The sequence below is a fragment of the Natrix helvetica genome (assembly GCF_964273705.1).
Source record: "Natrix helvetica genome assembly, chromosome: 3".
NCBI lineage: Eukaryota > Metazoa > Chordata > Lepidosauria > Squamata > Natricidae > Natrix > Natrix helvetica.
Genome location: NC_138549.1, coordinates 150614357 through 150628964, shown reverse-complemented (window position 1 = coordinate 150628964; position 14608 = coordinate 150614357). Strand labels below are relative to the sequence as shown.

The 14608-nt window shown below is 43.5% G+C and overlaps 2 protein-coding genes across 2 annotated transcripts in view; one reads left to right on the top strand and one right to left on the bottom strand.

Annotated features, from left to right (window-relative positions):
- Nucleotides 1-14608, bottom strand: part of MATN4 (matrilin 4) — a 71991-nt gene that overhangs the window by 41011 nt on the left and 16372 nt on the right. The window lies entirely within an intron of this gene.
- RBPJL (recombination signal binding protein for immunoglobulin kappa J region like) overlaps nt 452-14608 on the top strand; it is a 65059-nt gene continuing 50902 nt past the window's right edge. The window contains exon 1 of the mRNA XM_081947554.1: nt 452-644. Coding sequence (XP_081803680.1) covers nt 635-644 — 10 coding nt within the window. The 5' untranslated portion in view covers nt 452-634. The remainder of the gene's footprint in view (nt 645-14608) is intronic.

The following is a 14608-nucleotide window of genomic DNA, read 5'->3' as shown; positions in this document are numbered from 1 at the left end:
TTTCCACTACCGGTTGGCGTGAACCTGTCTGAACCAGCTGAATACTACCTCTGGCCTAGAAGCAGAAGATCCATGACCAGGGAACAACAGGGAACAGGAGGAAGCCCACTGCAACATTTCCTCCAACTCCTTGGTTTCTTATGTAATAATCTGCAACCAGTTTAAGTGGTATCTTCCCCATCTTATCCACTATTATGCCTGCTGGAGAAGGTAGCAGAATGTGTGTGGGAAATCAACAATTAGAGAACAGCTGGGGAAAGGAAGTGCAAATACTGAGCAGCACTGGAAACTTAGCATCTGAGTAGGAGGCCTTGGGACCTAAAAAAACAAACAAAGACATTTTGCTCTAGAGCCAAGGTGCTCTCAACTGGTTGTTTGTTTTAAAGCAAAGACCTTTGTAATCTAAATGGAGGGAATAACATATTTGTGCTCACATGAAAACTAGCCAGGAGGTAAGTAGCCTCGTGCAAGACGTGACAGGAATCAGCCAAAAGCCTTATCTCTACCTGCAACTTACTGTAAGTGTATAAAAACAAGCAAAGAGAAGAACAAAGAGTGAACAGAAAACCCAGCTGATGCCTTTCACTTCCTAGAATACTGTAACCACAAGCAAAAAGGGATCCCTCATCACGTAATGGAGCCAGGTAAGCTAATATGAAACTCAACTCTGCTTACTAATATCTTGCCCTGTTCCTTCCCAAGTTTCATATATGAACTATTGGTCACGTACTGAGTTTCAGCAAAAGCTGTTGCTTTGGGTTTCAATACAGCCTGCACAGTAATAATTCCTCTGATTGTTATCCCTGGCTACCTTTTATCAGAAATACTTGGAATATTCCAGTTGAAATCCTTTGGGACAAACAGAGATGTCCACTCTTTGTCTCCTGATTCTTATTATTCCAACTCTCCAAATTCCTACCCAGCATCATCAAAGGTTTCTTTCTCTTGATACTGCTCTCTTAGCAAGCCTGAAAAATATCGTACAATCCTCAACTTGAGGTGTAACATTTTATGGAGGATATTGGCAGGCAAAGCAATTTTATAGGAGAAAAGATTGAAAGAATCTCTGCAGAACAGAACAAGAAACATCTGATTGAGTTTGCAAGATACATTTGAACTTAAGCTTGAGGGCGCTTTTTAATTTCAGTTAGGATGGATGGATGGGTTGACTGATTGACTGACACGGAGAATTCAATTTTATCTCCCCAAATTTCGTGAAGTAGGTTCAGTGGAAGGAGAATGATTGGCCCAAAGTCACTCTAGGAGCTCTCTGGTTGAAAGAGTCTTAAACTTAGGTCTCCTTTGTCCAACACTTTAGATATTACAGTACATTATAATTCACTACAACTCTACTTTGAGACTAATAGATTCGCATTATTTTTGATTTTAGCACTTATAATGGCTACAGTCTTAAACAAAGCTTCTGGGATGAAGAAGTCCACCATGTATCAGTTATAAGTGGAAAGTGGCCCAGATTACATATCCAATGGTATTAGCCTAAGGAGGAGCAACCCCCACAGAGCTCTGCATTAACAGCCAGTGAGAAATTATCAATATTAAAATTTCACTGACTTTCTGAAGGTATAAATTAAATATGCTGAAAAATGGATCTTTTGTTGGCTTTTGGTTTCTTTTTCACATGATGTGAGAAATTGACATGCTGTACAGTACATTAGTGCTACATTGGTCATACAAATGACCAATCTAATGGTATATGTATGTTTTTGTTCTTTTACTTTTTCTGTTATTATTTTTAAAATAATAAAATGTTTTTAAAAGTGTAATAACCCAGGAGGGCTATAGGTCACTGAAGAAAGGATTATATAATGGGAGAACAGGAGGATGACATGTGGTCCACTTTGTTCAGATCAGATTGCAAAGAGTCTGCCTGGAAATATTTGGAACAGTTTTGAGCACATCAGACATGTCAAAAATTCCAGACTCCATTCATGGCAAAAAAAATAATAATAGATACAATCAAGAAAAAAAATCCTAGTTAAAACTTTGGCACTCCAGATATTGTTGAACTGTAAAATCCAGCAGATGTAGCTGGCATGGCTAATAGAGAAGGATCATGGAAGCTTTATTTCAAATTACCATATTTTTTGGACTGTAAGACGCACCGGTGTATAAGAGGCACCAAGATTTCAAAGAGGTAAGTAAGAAAAAAGTTTTTGTCCTCCCCAGTCCCCAGGATACTATGCAGGCTTCAACAGGGCTGGGGGAAGGCAAAAATGCCCCCATTTTTGCAAAACACAGGTGGAAAATGGGGCATTTTTGCCTTCCCCCAGCCCTGCTGAAGCCTGCAGAGTGCTTCTAGGGGCTGGGGGAAGGCAAAAACACCTCCATTTTTGCAAAAAAACTGCTCTTTTTCGCAAAAATGGGATGCAGGGATAGGGCTTCAGGAGCCCAAAAATGGCTGTATTTGGTGTATAAGACGCACCAACAGTTCCATGCTCTTTTGGGGGAGCGGCAGAAGGTGTGTCTTATACTCTGAAAAAATGGTATACTATATACAGAATGCTACAGTTGCCCATCACTAAATTAAACCGAGATCTGGCTCGAAATGTGGCAACTTCCTTTGTTCCTAAGCATCACAGTTAGTGCTCGACTGATGACAGAATTTGAAGCAGAATTTCCATTTTTAAGCAAGACAGCTGTTAAGTGAGTTGTGACCAATGTTAGACCACTTAAGTAAATCACTGCAGTTGTTCAGTGAATCAGGCTGTCATTAAGCAAATCCAGCTTTCCCCATGGACTGTGCTCGCTGGAAGCCAGCTAGAATGGTCATAAATAGTGATCATGTGACCCCAGGACACTGCAACCATCATAAATATATGCCAGTTGCCAAACGGCCACCATTTTGATCACATGACCATATGGGGATGCTCCAATGGTTGTAAGTGCAAGGACTGCTCATAAGTCCTTTTTTTCGGTGCCACCGCAAGATCAAATAGTCACTAAATAAAAGTCCTCTTTGAGTCGAGGACTACCTGTACTACATTCAACAAAAAGTCCTGATTCTTCCAGGACTGCTGAGCCATGTTGTCAAAGCAAGAAAATATCCAAGCAAATTCACACCTGTAAGAGGTCTGGTAACTATTTTATCTCTTAGCCTCTCTGTGTGTCATCCTGAGGAAAGAATGGCTCTCAGAAAAATGTTCTACTGGGCTGGTAATCATTTTTTTCATTAGTCTTTGATCAAGTCCCCTTTACCAGCCAACAAACCAATCCAGAATAATTGAAACATGAATCTGTCCTTGTCCTTAACACAGTAACAAATAGTTTCCCACATGGGACCACACGTTCAATTCCTGACCCAGCTCCTTACAGTCAGAGCTGGTGATGAGAAAGAGTGAGTGAGTGAGTGAGTGAGTGAGTGAGTGAGTGAGTGAGAGCAAGAGCGAGAGAGAGAGAGAGAGAGAGAGAGAGAGAGAGCTGAACAAAATGCTCTTTGTAAAGCAGAGAGATCATTTTACCTTTTATGTATTACAGAGCAAGAGCGGATGTCTCCAGATTTTGAACTAGTCTGTCTAAAATAGCTCCAAATTTATTCCCATGGGAAAAGATTAAAAACAGTGCACTAAACCACTAAAACGTTTAAAGTAAAACTATGCTAAAATAGATGCAAATTCTTTAGATACAAAGAGGGGTTTCAGAAGACCTTGAATTTCTCTCAAAGATTCCAGCGTTTGTTTGTTTGTTTTAGTCCAGATCTCTACGATTCTACTGTAATTGTAAGGTATATTTTAAATTCCAAAAATCATATTTTTCTGGACAATCCTAAGTATATCAATCAAGGGCCTACTCAGGGGTGGGTTCTGGCAGCTTCTGGGATGGGCTGAGCATGCACACTTGATGCACTCCACGCACACATGTGCAGTACTAAAAAAATGCTTCTGCACATGCACGGAAGCAAAAAACAAAATGAGAGAACCAGTTTGGGGGCCTGGCAAACCGAGTTACTACCTATTCTCCAAACCAGTCCAAACCGGTAGGAACCCACCTCTGGGCCTACCTCTCCTACCTGCTGTAATGTGTGTGTTCTGGCCCGCCAGTGGCCAGCAGAGCTGGCAGAAGATTCGGACAGTGAGGAGGTTGGGGAGGAACATGGGCCAGTCCTGGAGTCTGGGGAAGGCTCTGATGAGGGCTCTGCATCAGAGGCAGAGATGGGGCCAGGGCCATCTGACAGTTATCAGCTGCCGTCAGAGGCAGACATCAAAGAGGCAGACGAACAGCTGGACTCTGTTCTCATTGTGCGCATGCACAGAGTTGCCAGATGAAGGGAGCAGCTAAGGAACAAGGGCCAACTTAATAATAATAATAATAAATTTGGATTTATTAGCCGCTCCCTTTCCGGGCAGGACTCGGGGCGGCGTACACCAAGACATATATAAACATACATATATACAAAGACATACATGCACGGAGGAGGTAATAGATTAAAACATTAAGACAAATTAAAACCATTAACAAATAAAAAATCCAATATACAATAAAAATTTAAAATTTAAAAAAGACAGTCAGGAGGAATGTGAAAAGATTACGGTTGAGCCAGGCCGGATGATTGAAAGAGGTGGGTCTTCAACTGTACACGGAAGGAGCGGAGATCGGAAATAATCCTGATGTCACGGGGGAGGTCATTCCACAGGGCTGGGCCCATCACAGAGAAGGCTCTGCTCCTGGATGTCGCCCCCCGACACTGTTTGGCGGACGGCACCCGGAGAAGTCCCTCTCTGTGTGAGCGAATTGGTCGTAGGGATGTGTGGGGCAGGATGCGATCCTGCATGTAACTAGGTCCTATGCCATGAAGCGCTTTAAAGATCATAATCAAAACCTTGAAACGCACTCGGTAGACCACAGGAAGCCAGTGCAGCTCGCGCAGGAGAGGTGTTACAGGGGAGTATCTAGACCTCCCCATAATCACCCGCGCGGCCGCGTTCTGGACCAACTGTAGTCTCCGAGTGCATCTCAAGGGAAGCCCCATGTAGAGAGCATTGCAGTAGTCCAGGCGAGACGTCACTAGCGCATGGGTGACTGTGCGTAGGGCATCCCAGTCCAATAAGGGGCGCAATTGGCGCATCAGGCGAACCTGATGGAACGCCCCCCTAGCCACGGCTGTTACATGGTCATCCATGGACAGCCGGGCATCTAGGAGGACGCCCAAATTGCGCACCTGTTCCATGGGGGCTAGTTGCACGCCCCCAATGGCCAGCGATGGAAGCACCTGGTTGAACCGGGGGGCCGGAAGCCACAGCCACTCCGTCTTGGAAGGGTTGAGTTTTAGTCGGTTGCCATCCATCCAGACCCGTACGGCCTCCAAACACCGGGACATCATTTCGACGGCCTCATTGGGGTGGTTCGGGGTGGAAATGTATAGCTGAGTATCATCAGCATACAGATGATATCCCACCCCAAAGCCACGGATGATCTCGCCCAGCGGTTTCATGTATGTGTTGAACAGGAGAGGCGAGAGCACCGATCCCTGTGGCACTCCACATGTGAGTGACCTCCGGGTCGAACTCTGCTCCCCTGCCAACACACGTTGCGTCCGGTCAGAGAGGTAGGAGCCAAACCACCGTAAAACGGTGCCCCTGACTCCCAGCCCCTCTAGCCGGTGCAACAGGATACCATGGTCGATGGTATCGAACGCCGCCGAGAGATCTAATAGGACCAGGATAGAGGAACAACCCCTATCTCTGGCCCTCCAGAGATCATCAACCAATGCGACCAAGGCCGTCTCCGTGCTGTGCCCGGGTCGGAAGCCGGACTGGCGCGGGTCTAGATAATCATTTTCCTCCAGGTGACGTGGGAACTGCTGTACCACCACATTCTCTACAACCTTCGCTAAGAAAGGAAGGTTGGAGACAGGACGATAATTGGCTAGGTCCGTTGGGTCCAGGGAAGGCTTCTTGAGCAGGGGCCTCACCACCGCCTCTTTCAAGGCGGCCGGTAGAGATCCCTCACCCAACGAGGCGTTCACTAGGCCCAGGAGCCAGTCGCGCGTAAACTCCCAGGATGCCAGTACAAGCCAGGAGGGACACGGGTCCAATAAACATGTGGTGGGTCGCAGACGTCCACGCAACCTGTCCAAATCCTCGATGGCAACCAAGTCAAACTCCTCCCAAAGCGGTCCCTCAAGACTCGCCACGGGCGTCTCTACTGGACCACTGAAAGGGGCCCATCCCATCCGGATTTGAGCGACTTTGTCCTGTAGATATTTCCCAAACTCCTCTGCTCTGCCCTGTAAAGGGGCTTCCCGCGGTCTCTCAAACAAGAGGGAGCGAGTCACCCGAAACAGGGCGGCAGGGCGGTTATCTGCGGACGCAATAAGAGCGGCACAATATTGACGTTTGGCCGCTCTTAGTGCCACAAGGTACGTCCTCAAATAGGCTCGTGCCTGTGCTCGGTCAAATTCGGAACGGGAGGATCTCCAACGACTCTCTAGGCGTCTCTTGTGGCGTTTCATCACCCTTAGCTCCTCAGTAAACCAAGGGGCCAGGGTGGTTCGTCGCCGCAGGAGAGGCCGCAAAGGCGCCACCCGGTCTAGGGCCCCGGTAGTCGCACTGTTCCATGCGTCTACCAGGTCCTCTACTCGAGGGCGGGTCAGATCCACAGGAGGTGGCCCAAGCTCCGTCTGGAACCTATCTGGTTCCATCAGGTGCTTGGGGCGGAACCATCTAATGCCTTCCGGTTCCGCCTCCTCGCGGTGGGGGGTAGCACCAGGGAAGTCAAGCCGGAGAAGTGAGTGATCCGACCATGACAGGGGAATAATAGCTAGATCCCCTATTCCCAGATCACTCGTCCATTGGCCAGAGACAAAAACAAGGTCCAGCGTGTGGCCTCCCTCGTGAGTAGGGCCCTGAATTAACTGGGTCAGGTCCATGGCTGTCATGGAAGCCATGAACTCCCGAACCCCCTCAGACGCTTCTCCCATCGACGGCAGATTAAAATCCCCCATCACTAACAGTTTGGGGGTCTCAACCGCCACCGATGAGATCAGCTCGAGGAGTTCAGGCAGGGCCGCTGACGTATAGCGAGGAGCCAGGTATACTATCAGCAGGCCCAACTGCCTCCCTGGGCCCCATCTCACGACAAGGGACTCACACCCGGATGTCTGTGGCACAGTGAACTCTCTCGGCTCCAAGTCTTCCCGGATAATCACTGCTACCCCACCGCCCCTTCCCTGGGCCTGAGGCTGGTGAAATGCTCGATAACCTGGCGGGCACATTTCCACGAGGGGTAAACCACCCTCGTGGCCCAACCAGGTCTCGGTTATTCCTGCGAGGTCCGGCACCCCCTCCAAAATTAGATCGTGGATGAGGGGGGCCTTATTGACAACGGACCTCGCGTTGCATAACATCAGTCTCAGGCCTTGGGTCTGTAGAACCTGACCACCTAGTCTGCAGGGGTTGGTACGAACGACCGGGAATGACCAAAAACCCCGGTCTCCCAACCGACTACGCGCTCTTGATCTGTCCTCGCACCTGCCCCTCCCCACGACCGTTGGTATCAAGGAGCCCTGCACAGGAATGCTATCTTCCCTCTCCTCCCCCACTCCGCTCCCTCCCCCCTCGACCACACCTAGGTGCCTGGCTCTCCCATCCCTCCTGACTTCCCACCCCCCACCCCTGGAACTTGGGAGTAAGGCCACAGTTGGATGGTGAATGCCCCCCCCCCATTGGGAATAAAAGAGGAGACAGGTGTTTATTTGCAGGAGACAATTAGTTCATTCCTGCAGTCTTGCCAAGTATTGTGGTGTCTTAAAGATATCGGCCTGATAAACATCAGTAATTGTGAACTATCTTGAAAGACTGTGGGAGAAGAAAGACTTTGCTGGAGAGGAATTCAGTGTAAATTAAATAAAAGGGGTTTATTAGGATGCGGACACAGCTTCATGCTGCTGGGAAAGCCTAGGTCAGAACAGTGTGATAATATGTTGGTTTGCAAGATAATCTCTAGATTAGAGATCCTAATTTGCACAGAACAGAGTGAGAATACTTGGAATAAAACTGGAATAATTTTACACATGATGGAACGGCCAAAATATGTCAGAATTTATCAGGATTTCCATAACTACTGGCAAAGAACAGCTTATGTGCCATGGGATTTCCATAACTACTGGCAAAGAACAGCTTATGTGCCATGGGTATGACTAAGGCTTGTAATATATTGTACTGTATGCTAGATTACAATAAACTGAAAGAGCATGTGGTCATGTTCATAGCATATAGAACATTGAGACTTGGAATCTAAGAGAAATAAATGGTGAAGAGCAGAACAAAAATTAAAGATTGAAAAATAAACATGGCAAGGGAGAAAGGAGCTGACGCCGTGACGGTATGATGTGCGATCTCGGAGCTCCGAGATCGCAGTCGACACTTTTGCCGCTGGGTGGTCCATTCGGACCTAAACCGTCCCGAAGAGATGGTGACAGGGAAGAGTACATCTTGCTGATCTCAGGGACACAGCAAAGTCCCTGATTGATCCAAGAGGATCTCTTCTTGCCGGCGACAATAAGCACAGCCTCAAGCTGCTGAAGTCAGGACAGCTCCGCAACGGGAGGAAAGCGGAAAGAGAAAGTGTGTCCATTTGGTGAGGAAATTTTATTTTTATAAAAGACTGCCCAAAAAAGATTGAAGTTAAATTAAACTGGTAAAGAAAAGGAAATAAGCGGCGAAATTAAGTATTATTGGACAGTATGTTATCTTTTTTATTTTTATTTTTTTATGGATGGAAGTTTTGTGAACATTTTTCACTTTTTAAAGTGAAAGTATAGAATTTTCTTCTTCTATTTCTTTTTTTACCTATGGATTAAATCTTTCCCTTTATTTCTACAATACTGTTGGGATGGATTTTTTTTCTTTTTATTTTGTTTCATTTAAGAATTTTGTTTCTTCTAAGTCTGAAACATAAAGAAGATATAAAAGGAATATAAAGAGGGTAGTAATCTTAGAGGGAAAAGATGTTACACTGCCACTTGGAGGTTGGAGGTTGAGATCTGGAAACATTGCTTTTTCTTTTTTTCCCTTTGATCATTTTGACCTTGCACTTCAAAGGCTTCAGCTTGTTTATAGAAGAAATAAGGAGAAGAGCATGGGTTATTTACACAGGTGCTCTTTGGATGCTTGTTGGTAGCTGGAAAGAAGTGAAAACAAAGATTTGTTTTAAAACCAGAGTGGTAGTGTTTACTAATTGGAAGAATGGGATGACATAAAAAAAAAACCCCATAACGTTACAACAGATTATGTTTGGAATTCAAAAATTATTAGAAACAACAGAGAGAATTGAAAAGAGATGGGAAAATATTGAAAATATAAATTGTAATGTGGTAAAACCTGATGGAAAAATGGAAGATATCCAGCAAATGGAAAAAGTGGAGGCTAGAGTCTTAAAAACCCAAGGAAAAAATGAACAAAGAGGCAAGATAACCGTGGATATTGACAGTGAACTGAGTGTGATTGGAGATGGAAAGAGTGGAACAAGGAAAGGGAAGATAGATGGAAAGGTGCTTTACTCCAGATTTCAAGGTATAGAAGAAGAAGAAATTTATGGACTTAAGGAGAGAAACTTTGACAAAAACACTACTGATAACCAAAGATAAGCTGATTAAAGAAGTTGATGGAGGGTTTCGAGATTTTACAAGATATGTAACAAGCAAAAAGTTGCAAAGAGAAGTCCAAACAAATTTGATTAAGGAAATAACCAGAAGACTAATTTCAAAAATGGCAAAAGAAATAGGACTACACTATTACTGGAAAGACACAGGTTGAGATATGAAAATTAATAATAAAATACTAGTTAAATTTAGTTAAATTAGAGCATATGTTAAAAATAAAGTGATAATGGATAAAGTTTGATATATAATTGATAATGATAACAATGTATACATATGTATTGATTTGATAAGAGGAAATTTGGTATACATTTTAAATGGTGAAAAAAGGGAAAAAAGTAAGTTAAACAGTCAAACTATTGTTAAATAAATGACTGATAATGATAATGTAATAATTTGTATTGACATGATAAAAGGGAAATTGGATATAAATTGTAAACAATGATTAAGAAAATAAATCTAAAAATTTTGTTATTAAACATAATTAATTTTTATTTTGAATGTGTTATAAAGATATAATGTGGCTGGATGATATTGAAAATAGATAAGGGAATGCCATTATGTGATTTTGTTTTGAATTTTGGAATGTTTGTTATAAAGGGACGTTAAAACAACTATAGTCATATGAAGGATGAGGTATGATGATAGCAATATATAGATAAATATATGTGAGGTAAAATATATAACTTGATATGAATCATAGGTGATGACTGTGGAAGGGATGCACGAAAGTTCTTTGTAACCAATTGACACACTTTCTACAATTTGTAATGGAAGATGATTTTAAGGTGTTTTTGTTTATTCAAAAAATTGTGTGTGTGTGTGTGTGTGTGTGTTGTATTTGTGCTGATAAATAAATAAAGGGAGACTAGTATAGATCTATTTCAAGCTATTTAGCTCTCATTAGTTAGCCATACCCTTACTGGGATTTGAACTTGGGCTGTATTACATATTAGGCAGATGTATTAGCCACTAATCCACAGGTATTTGTAACACAAATACATATATATATATGTATTTGTGTTACAACCCCTGGTATGCCCAAATATGGGAGGGAGCTCACTACTCCCCCTTTCTGTCCTTCAGCTCATTACAGAAGACCATCCAGGCAGAAAACCATATTTTTATTTTTAATGTTGCCTTTGCTATGTTTGTGTTGTATTTGTGCTGATAAATAAATAAATAGATCTATACTAGTCTCCCTTTATTTATTTATCAGCACAAATACTATATATATATATATATATATATATATATATATATATATATATATATATATATATATATATATATATATATATATATATATATATATATATATATATATATGTAAATGTGGCGTGAGTCTGCAAAATTAAGAATCTAACAGACTTTAATAAAAGCGAACGAATCCGATGAAGTGGAACTGTGTGAGTGTTTGTGTGTATAAAAATGTAAGTTTAATTATGAGCGAAAGGTCGAAACCATGGGTGTCAAACTCGTGGGCCACAGGCCAGAGGTGTCATGTGATGGCCACCTCCACCCCGATTTAGCAAAGGGGAACAAAGTCACGATACGTCACGGGATGACAATGTGACACCGCGAGTTTGACACCCCTGGTCTAAACTGTATGCCAAAAGGTATGAATTGGTGTCATCCAGGTGCATATAAAAGTATACAATGATAAATTGATGACAGTTGTCATATCGTACTCTAATGAATGGTGATCATGGGGAAAAAACTGGGAGGATTGCATGCATTCTGATCAAGGGGAAAACTTGATTGTGCTGGGTGACATGAATGGATGGGCGGATGAAATCAAGATGAAAGAATAAAGAGAAAATGATTCAGCCATTCAGAGACCCTAGAATGAATTAGAATGGAAATCTTAGAAAATAATTTATTATAAATTCATAGTTTAACCATAATTCCACCGATATGCATATATGTCAAAAGAATTAATATAAGACTGAAAGCATGGTTGAATCGACAGTTTATAATAAAGTTTGGATATATTTGTATATTTGGTGCTGAATGTGAGACAGATAATATTTTTTTTTTTTTGTGAAGTTAAGAATCAACCTTAGAGGGGGGAAATGATATAGAAGAAAAGGAATCAATAGAAATAAATGAGACTGAAAATAAATCAACTGCATGAAGATAAAGTCCTCATTGGAAAAGAATTAGAGAAGTGATTAATCTTCCAGCTGAATCAAAACCCAAATACATAGATACAAATGATGTCAGTTTGTTGAAAAATGGACAGGCAGCCAACACAATTGTTTTTGTCCTCAGATGCCTTTACACAATCTAAGCTAATCTAAGCCAAAAAGGAGGAAAATACTAATACTTTTTTGTGTGTATGGGGCGGAGAGGGAAACTAGTTTCCAATCAACTTTCTTTTAGTCAATAATTGTACATGATGATTTGGGAAGGTTTCCAAAAGGTTTTAATATGTGTGCTTTCTGCTTTCTATGATATACCACAAGGAATTCCTGTCTGAATCTCTGTTTTGCTTATATTTACAAAGCTAACATCATTACAACCACAGCTATGTAACATCTATTTACATAGCCAACTATGTTCTGAACTGACCATCAACCTAAAATAAACCTCATTAGGCATTTGAAGAAGTATCTTTCATTTGTCCTGTAGGGGTGTTTAGCAAGAGATGACAACTTTAAAAAGAGCACTGTTTTTAAAATCAAGTTAATATAACTTCTCATAAGGTCTATTTATCCCTGCCATTGTTCTACCGATATAATGCCATTGCATTATTTCATTATTATTTTTCAACTGTTGAAATCAGGAAAAAAGCCGGCTGTAGATCATAACATATTATAGATGTTGGCATTACATAGGTACAACCATGAACATGGTGAGGGATAGTGCAAGTTACAGTCCGATAAACCAGAAGTTTATCGGCATATCTAACCATTTTAATTAAAGGATGTATTTAAGGACTTTGCTAAACTTTCACACAGTGGAAAATGGAATGACTTCGAGTACAATCTTATCTATAGCTACCTAACCAAGTAATACAGACCAGATTCACACACTGAACTAAGTCATAATGGTTTTGGTCTAGCATGCAATGTTGACAGGCAAATGTATTTTATTCAGTAAACCATAGTAAGATAACGTATGAATCCTATCATCCAGTTCAATTAAAATAGAAAGTTAATGTGGATCAAGAATCTATGCTTATAAGTGAGACTTCTTATTAACCTTCTTCTGAAAGCCATATAAAATGTGAGAGTCCCTGAATGAAGTTCTATTCCAGGGGTGGATTTCTGCCGGTTCTAACCTCTTCGGTAGAAGAGGTTCCACAAATCTACCGAACCAGTTAGAAGAGGTTCCTTACGGAGTGCCTGTCCCACCCCCTCGCTTGCTTCCCCGCCTGTTCCATCGCCGCTCGCGGGTGGTAGCTTGTCCGGTGCTGCCGGCCTCCTAGGAACTCCCTGAACTTGCCTAAGAGGCGTGGCCACCAGCAAAGCATGGGGGCATTCCAGGGCATCCCCCCCACTGGTTCCCCTCCTCCCTTCCCAGTGAAATTTTCCAAGGTATAGTTTCAAAAGCAGCCTCCCATCCCTTGTGCCTGGCTCCCGCTGAGCTCCGGGAAGGAGGAGAAGAGCTTTTGGAGAGGGAGGAGGAGGAGGGAGGAGGAGGGGGAGAAGGAGGTGCATGCATGGGGCCATGCCAGCGGGGCAACTGGCACTAAGAAAGCGACTCACAGCTTTTGAAGGAAGGAGGGGTGAAGGAAAGGGAGATGCAGAGTCACCTTTCAGGGATGCTGAAGTGGCAGGAAACTAGCACCACCACCAGAGTCTAAAGCTTTTGGCAGCTCCAGACAGGTGGGGTGGGGAGCGGAGACCTCCCCTTGCAAGGGAGTAGTAGGCGTCATTTTTTGCATTTCTGCCTCTGCTGGACTTCACGCTCTTCGTGGGCTCCTCGTGACTGTAATAGACATCCAGAAGCGGCGGGGGCTGCCAGGCTGGAAGCCCAGGCCCCATTAGCCCCAAAGGCCGCTTCTGGACGTCTATTGCAGTCGCAAGGAGAACGTGAAGAGTGCAAAGTCCAGCGGAGGCAGGAAGGTTCTCGGCACTACCCAGTCACTTTCGTGGCTTCCCAGAGCGCCGAGAACCTTCCTGCCTCCACTGGACTTTGCGCTCTTCTCCGCACCTCCCGGTGAGTGAGTGAGCAACTGAGGATCAGGCTGCCTGATCCTCCATCACTCGCTTGCTCTTTTGCCCGCCTGGACCGCTTGGGTGCTGCTCTGGTTATCTTCACCCGTCCGCACTTAGCAGCTGCAACAACATCATCAAGATGAAGAGTGAGAGGGAAGAGCCCAGCCGGGAGAGGACCCCGCCGCTGCTTAGGCAGGGCTCCAAGGGCCCTTTGCTTCCAAGCCACTTCATCTTGATGACTTTGCCGCAGCTGCCAGGCGAGGACGGACATAGGTAGCCAGAGTGGTGCCAAGGCAATCCGGGCGGGCGAAACAGCAAGCGAGCGATGGAGGATCAGGCAGCCTTTGAATTGTTGTTCTCTCTCTAAATATTCAATTTAACTGTACCTTTCACTGCCATTTTTGACTTAGAAGAATCACTCCCAGCTGCATTTGAGGCTTTGCACACATATTCTGCAGAATCAGTTTTAGTTACTGCTTGGATCTCTAAGAGAGCTGCTCCATTTGCCAACCAGAAGCAGCATTTCCCAGCCAGCTGGAGAATTCTGGGAGTTGAAGTCCAGACATCTTCAGGTTGCCAAGGTTGAGAAACACTTATCTAAGCTCTCTCCCAGCTTTGAGCCTCTGGATCTTAATGGGCTGTGATCCAACTACATGGCAAGCAAGTTGCAGGATCTTGCCTTCATCTATTGTCACTGATTTAAGAGGACGATCAAATACCAGAGGCTTTTTAGGTTCTGAAATGTGATAACATTAATAAAGCAAGAGGAGGAAACTAGTTAGATTATCGTTCATTTTAAATTTTTTAAAAAGTACATATCAAGGTA